This window comes from Penaeus vannamei, chromosome 42 (genome assembly GCF_042767895.1).
Source record: "Penaeus vannamei isolate JL-2024 chromosome 42, ASM4276789v1, whole genome shotgun sequence".
Lineage (NCBI taxonomy): Eukaryota > Metazoa > Arthropoda > Malacostraca > Decapoda > Penaeidae > Penaeus > Penaeus vannamei.
Genome location: NC_091590.1, coordinates 14,876,050 through 14,883,549, shown reverse-complemented (window position 1 = coordinate 14,883,549; position 7,500 = coordinate 14,876,050). Strand labels below are relative to the sequence as shown.

At 34.9% G+C, this 7,500-nt stretch overlaps 2 protein-coding genes across 4 annotated transcripts in view; one reads left to right on the top strand and one right to left on the bottom strand.

Moving 5' to 3' along the window:
• nclb (no child left behind) overlaps positions 1-7,500 on the bottom strand; it is a 161,079-nt gene that overhangs the window by 9,875 nt on the left and 143,704 nt on the right. Inside the window, exons 1-4 of one of the 3 annotated variants that reach the window (XM_027374542.2) lie at positions 7,205-7,301; positions 2,669-2,762; positions 2,095-2,153; positions 1-186 (exon numbers count right to left, since the gene is read on the bottom strand). The exon at positions 1-186 is cut by the window's left edge and continues 194 nt beyond it. In XM_027374542.2, the coding sequence (XP_027230343.2) occupies positions 1-186; positions 2,095-2,153; positions 2,669-2,746 (323 nt within the window). In that variant the 5' untranslated portion in view covers positions 2,747-2,762; positions 7,205-7,301. Of the gene's footprint in view, positions 187-2,094; positions 2,154-2,668; positions 2,763-3,855; positions 3,909-7,204; positions 7,302-7,500 lie in introns of those variants that run through there. The other 2 variants (XM_027374541.2, XM_070118627.1) reach the window with 2 other exon arrangements.
• The window catches only part of LOC138860659 (uncharacterized), an 11,692-nt gene continuing 10,431 nt past the window's right edge, over positions 6,240-7,500 (top strand). Inside the window, exons 1-3 of the mRNA XM_070118671.1 lie at positions 6,240-6,417; positions 6,674-6,786; positions 6,973-7,024. Coding sequence (XP_069974772.1) covers positions 6,240-6,417; positions 6,674-6,786; positions 6,973-7,024 — 343 coding nt within the window. The remainder of the gene's footprint in view (positions 6,418-6,673; positions 6,787-6,972; positions 7,025-7,500) is intronic.

The following is a 7,500-nucleotide window of genomic DNA, read 5'->3' as shown; positions in this document are numbered from 1 at the left end:
GCTTCTTTTTCTACTTCTTCTTCTTCAAATTCCTCATCCTCAATCTCTTCCTCATCATCTTCTATTTCCTGGTTTTCCTTATCGTCTCCCTGCTCCTTTTCATCACAGTCTTCATCTTCTCCCTCCATCTCCTCCTCGTTCTCTTCATCACTGGATTCTTCCTCATTTTCCTCATCGTCCAATTCTCTATGAAGGCAAGAAAATAGGAGATGTAAAGCAAGAAGAAGAAAAAAAAAAGCACAAGAAAAATCAATAAAAAAACAGAAGGAACTCCTAATACATTCTTAACTAGCTCTACAAATCTTATATTTTGAGGTATCACCTTCACAAAAGAACTCATTTCTTATGTTAACCATGTACATTATTAAATAAGTGTATCAAAAAAGTACAATAAATTAAAATGACAAAGAAATAAAATGGAAATAATAATAAAAATGACAATAATGATTTTAAAATATCAATAATAATAATAATAATAATAATAAGGAAAATCTTAATAACATAAAAACTATAATAACAATGAACAAAACAGAGTCAAGATGAAGTTATAACAGTCATGACAATGTCACGATAGCATCACAATTACCCCCTGGGTGACCAAGGGAGATATACATGGGGTGGTGATACTGCATAGCCATTTGTACACACCCATGTTATCGTGCTGTCCAGGCCATGATTATTAGCTCTGTCATGACATGTGGTAACACATTTCTAGATCTGTCATGATGCGTGCCCTGTCTACATAGATCTTGTCATATATTCTTAAGTCCCTTGTGATGCAATATTTTGAAGCATGGACAAAAAAATTATGACGGCCCTATAATAATAATGATAATACAACTATCAAAACTCGTTACTCATCACTGACCGCAAAACTGTCACAACCCTATCCTGACAAATATCTTGAATGATGGGGCTTTAAACATATGATTTGGTGTAAGCATCAGTCAGAATCTATACTACCAGCTCGTACTAACAAAGTAACACCATGTTGTAAATGAGATGTGACTTGTTAAGTTTCCCTAGGAGACAGCATCTTTCCTACATAAAACTAAGGAAATTTAAGGTGACTTTTATCTAAGAAAAGAAGAACAAGAAGGTATAGGTTACTTAAAGTGATGTGTGGATATAGAGGTAAATGGACACTACCATCTTATAGAGCGTACGAAATAGAATCAGAAACAACATGGTTTATGCTGCAGTGGTCTAACATTCACCACAAAAATGACAAAAATATCCCTTGTATAACATGGCTCAGAGTCTAAGTTGATCATCTTGTTTACCTTGTCAGGAAAAACAAAAGACTGACTGCATAACTCATTACTGCGATTTCCCAAATAGTTTATGTGTTACTACGAACTTGCCAAAATTATATTTTGTTAATTATCAGTGTCTGCTGTTACACATTTATGGTTTTAAAGTCTTTTATTAATGTTATTATACTTCAATTACATGTTTTAAGATTTATCTATATAGCTCTTCCATGACAGAAGGCCTGTGAGAAATGGGGGTGGGGGGTAGGGTGGGGGGCAGAGCCTACCATCAACCCTCCCCATGGGCAGTTGGCCACACCTAGTCACAGCAGTTAAAATTGTTAGATTAAGTTGGTTTATTGGTTAGAACATTTTTGGAGGGGTTTGGAATGTGTGAATTCCCATAGATTTTACAAAAAAGTGGGTTAAATTCCTGTAAAGGTTTTTGAATGTTGGCATGTTGATCTGTAGAATTTCAAAGATAGCAAGCACATTTGTTGAGTTTCACTGGCTAATTTTAAGCCTTTTTTGTGCTAGTTTTATGCATTTTAACCCTCAATTCTTTCTTATTCAAGCCTGTATTACCCCATAATTTCCCGGATATACTTCATACCCTCCCCTGCTATTGGGACTATCAAATCAAGATTGTCGATGGAGAAATGGTGCTCAATCTTGTTACTGACTAATTTGCAAAAGAAACAATACCAAGAATCAATTAAATCATTAGAGGGTGCGTCACTATTGGTAACATTTACCGACAAGAAGAAGAAAAGGTCTAACTGCAGTAATTGCAATCATAATATTCATCTTAAAGACACCAGACTAATCGACACAAACTCACTTTAGGTTTCCTCTTGTTTCATGAATGATCCTTGCCAGTTCCTCTGGAGTGACTCCAATCTGAAACAGAATGAAAGTGTTTTCTATGACCTTTAGTTAAATGAAAAAAAGAAAGAAGCAAAAGATGGAATCAGACAAAAATGATATTCTGACACAACTACTGTATCTGTAGGGAGGTCATATCAGATAAGACAAAAAAATCTAGTATACATGTATATCTGTCTATTGCACACATGAAAAGAATGAAAGGGGGGAAAAAAATATAGTAAAATACACAAAATGAAAAAAATAAAAGAAAAAAGACTGACAGACAAACAAGTATAAAAGTACAGATTGAGCACAAATAGAAACAAAAATAGAAAGAAACTGACAATTATATATATATATATATATATATATATATATATATATATATATATATATATATATATATATATATATTAATAATAATAATAATAATAATAATAATAATAATAATAATAATAATAATTATTATTATAATAATAATAACAATAATAATAATAATAACAACAATATCAATAATAATAATAACAATAATAAAGAACTAAACTTACTTTATCTGGTTTGCTTTTTGCAATTCCTTTGGGAACCCACGCTGCGCATGTAATGAAACTCATTTGGTCTGACTCCATTGTGCCTTTTGTTTTTCTGTAATGATACAAATAAATAGATTGATGGGCTTCTACCATCTTTGTACCTCTTATCATTATAAAATACAGGCGAGCCATATTCAGAGCTACCTTTAAAATAGTAATAACAATAATAAAAATAATAATGCCATATATCACATTTATGTTCCTTTTATGAACATTTTTTCACATACATTGCCCTTCAATGTGATTTACAATATGGACAAACTACCTATGAATGCATTTATGGAACATGATGATATATGACCAAAAACAAATATAAGCCAAGAGATAATTGTAATGAGATTTGACTGTCAATGCCTAAGCATATTCAAAATATGGTTTATATGTGACTTCTTGATGTGTAATGACCTAGACATGTGTTTGTATCACTAATATATCATCGTTGAGACTTACCATATCATTACCACTAGAATATCAATTACAAATCTTGTCTTCTCACTCTGATTAAACTTTTTATACCACGATGTGAAAGTAGAATTTAAAGTTTCTTCAACCTTTGAACTCTTATATTTGTCAATATGTTTACTTCATTGAGATGTAAACAAATGGTTGCTAAGGTTTTCTAAAATTAAGCATACTAGGTTGTGCCAATAATGACAACTCATTTAAATGGAATAGAAAGGGTGTATAAATAATGGATAATTCTACAAAATAGTACCACTTAACAGTACCATTTAATGGACTGCAACAACATTGTTGTTGATTCATCTTACTCTCTCGTGTCCAAACAAAGATATTTTTGCATGGAAACCCTTCCCATTAGCAACAATCTTGGCTTCAATAGCAGAGAAGGTCATGAAAGATACCCGGGAAATTGCAAGGTAAAATATGAATAATAGGTTAGACTAGATGATATCTACAAGCACTATATCATAAAGAAAAATATACATTCCCCTTCTATATAATATAATCAACACCATGAAAATTTAAAAAATGAGTGCTCTCACTCCATGAAGTGATTTTTTTCTAAGTCGCATTTATGATTGGGTTTATTTGCTTGTTCGTTCACTCAACACAGTGCCAAATCTATTTTCCACCTTCTACATCAGATAAAATGCAATCATTGGCCCTGGACTTTATTTTCCTACTTTCTTTTCCTCTTTAACCCTTTGTCCGCGGATGGCATCTCCTATGGTGAAATGGAAGAGCTGGGCCTAATCCGTGGGTGGCAACCCAATAGATGCCATGGCAGTCTGGGCTCAGTTCGCGGGTGGAATCATTTACTTGGTAACGAATTGATGATACACATCAAAAACCCGCAAATCTGGGAGACGTCGCATACATGCTACATTTTATTATCTTTTTAAAACTGTTTTTTCACTGTTCCCTCTCATCTTCACTCTCCCTCTTTCTCTTTGTCTTTCTCTTTCGCTATTGCTATCACTCTCACTTTTTTTTTTTTTGTGTGTGTGTGTGTGTGTGTGTGTGTGTGTGTGTGTGTGTGTGTGTGTGTGTGTGTGTGTGTGTGTGTGTGTGTGTGTGTGTGTGTGAGTGAGTGTATGTGTTTGTGTGTTCATGCGAATGAACTTAGCCTCAGGGTATTTGATCGATGTGGGTATAGATTTTTTCCCTTTTCAAACAGTGTGAGATAATGCTATGGGTTTATGAATGTTTCAAAATCTACCACACAAAGGTACTTCATAGTGCAAATAAACATATTATGAACTTATGTTTATGTTACATGTTGATTTCTTCATGCATGTGGTATTCACTACATAAGAAATCATGTATTCCACTGGCAAAGCTCATTTGAAGAAATTCAAAAAGTGAAGGATACTTAATTTTTATGTTCCCCTACAATACTGATTCTTCTATTCATGGTCAAAAACACTTTATGATCAACTAATATGGTGTATTCAATAACATTTCAATTGACTATTACTATTCAATTGACTAGTAAAAAAGTTGGCAACAATAAGCATTTCAAAATGCAAAAACAAATAAATTGTAAAAACATGTCAAAGCAATCATGCTCATCAAATTTCGGCGAGCAGTTGGGAAGTGAGTCACTGAAATGAGTAGAGGAAAACCCTGGAGCTCTCGCCCTGCCCATAAAGATAAACCCTGCTTTGGTGGCCTGAGTGGACACCAAAAAAGCCCACGCACATTGGGTTAACATGCCTGCAATAAGCAAAATCCCAACCCCCCAACCCCAGATTCCCCTCAGAATCCTCAAACAATGCTGGCTGGAGTAGGGGACGTCTCCAACGGGTGCACCATTTGAAATCACAATCTACAGTAGACATATTTCTCTTAGAAAATAGTATTTCTCCACAGAAAATAAACATATTTGTCTTAAAAAGAATTCCTGAATAATATACACAGATAGTCACTATAGACCGATTCAGTAACGTCTAGCAACTACCCCTAGCAACGAGCACTTGGTGAAAACAAACCCTCATTCGTTCGAAAAATCACTGCGCTTTGCTTACAAAGTTGCTGAATTTTTCTGAGAATTTAATTTCTTTGTGTGAAAATGCCAAGGAACTGTGTTGTTGTTGGTTGTTTGAACCACAACATGATGGGAAAGGCCATGTAACGCATGGGTGCTGATGGAAGTGCTTGGACGCCTAGTGGAAAATGTTTACATCTGCTGAGAACATTGATCTACATATTAATATATAACATCTTTTCAAATTCCAGAGAAAGATAATTACTTTCTAACTCTTGTCTATCTACACTACCTATTAAGGCCAAACAAGATCAACATTGTCGATATTGTTTTCTATTCTATAAAGCACAAAAGCAATTCTTTTCATTTTATTCCTTTTTTGTAATAAATTCATTTATCATAATTTATATTTACAGGCAAACAATTCCCGGATTCACTTCACCCAGACTTAATCCCAAGTGCCTCCAAGCACTGTCCATTAAATGAAAACAATGCAGGTATACAGTTGCCTGTTGCCTTTGTGTCTGAAATGTCACATGGTCCAGCAGAAGAAACAACTGAAGAGGGACTATTTCTTGAGGTCAAATTATTGAGGAGAGAGAAAAATGCGTTGTGCGCTTTTAGGCCTATACGTGACTTCATTGTCTCCTTTGTATAAACACCTAGTAAATGGGAAGAAAAGTGATGTTAGGAAATGGCACTGATTTCACAGGAAAATACCCTATATAGCTAAACGTCAGACATTACTGTAGTAAATTATGTTATTATAAAATTATTATCATCATCTGCTTTATTGATAGAATAGTCGTAGATGTCAGAATATTAAAATTTAGGTCATTTTGAAGGATCGTCGATCCAGATTTCGGTATGAGTACTCTTTTAGCTACACAGCTTCTAGTTTTGCTTCACATCGCCTTTTCGCTTTGGTTTTTGAAGAATCAAAGAATTCATACGCCATTTTCCTTCACGTAGACAGTGAGGTATCTGCGAGCAACGGGTTTGTTTTCACCAAGTGGAATAGCGACTCCGACTCGTGACGTCACACCGAATCGGTCTATATGGTAACTGATACCCGGAGTGATGCACCCTCAAGAGACCAAGTCCCAAAACCAGGGTATCATGCGAAACTTAAGATCTAATCTAACCTTCCCTACTTTCTATTTATTGCTCCCTGTGACCAACCCCCTACCCCCCTATTGGAACACAAAAGAATCCACCACTTATTCATATCAGGAGAGAGCGTATGACCGGCATGAAGGTATGCCGAGTCTCTCCCTCTCCTGTAGTGAAAACATGGAGGATTATCTATTATCCTAGGTGGGGGTTAGGGGGCAGCAGCTCCCTGTTGACAGGGTTGTTGGGGTTCAGCCCCTTGCATTAGACAATATAGTGACTGATTCTGTTTATTATTCATATTTCAACAAGCAATTCATGCCCTCCCTTGCTATCACGGGGCAATAATGTGAGGGTTTGGTGGGTTTCCACGCATTGACTTCTGAATATCTGGATACTAGAGAGTGAGAAGAACTTATTGACACCAAAATCGTTGCAGCACCAGATGATCGATATTGAACTCTTACCTGGACTATGTCTGGTCAATAATAATCTGGTTAAAAACCACCGTCAGGTAAACAAACACATAAAATGCAAGCCTGCCATTAAATATTTATTTTTCTTGTTCACACCAAAAAGAACTGCCGGTATTAATGCATATTAGATAAGTCAAGCAGTTGACTCATTTAAAAACTAGCAGCATCAGTGACACAGTCCAATACGGAATAAAAACTACCTTATATTTATCACCAAGGCCTAGATCAAGATTCAGGGAGATTTTGGATATACTAAAGCCAAAATAACTTCAAGAGGTGTCTCCTTTTGAAAACAATCCCAGTTTACACTTATCTCAACAGATTTCACTTCAAAAATAAACACTTAACTGACTGTGCACCTAACCTGCCCACAAGATAATCATTGAAAATTAAAAATCACCTCCCGAAACAATAATTTAGGTCACTGTCATGATAGAAAAGAATAAAAATACGTACACTGTGAACACGTTTTCTCCCACACGTGTTTATCCTTGTCAAAACAGCTGATGATTCCAATACTATTTTCTCATTTTTGGAAAGGTATGTTTGTAATCTCTAAAAAATATATTGGTGTTATTGTTATTAAATTTTGTATATAAAAAGTAAGACATGCGTTTCTTATTTATACTGCCCGATATTTCTTTTTGTTTATTCGAGGAATGGAAGATTTTATTCGACTTATTTCTGATAGGATTCTGTTTCTAACTCAGAATATAGGTTCTTTACCTATTTTCCTATTATTGGATACATTA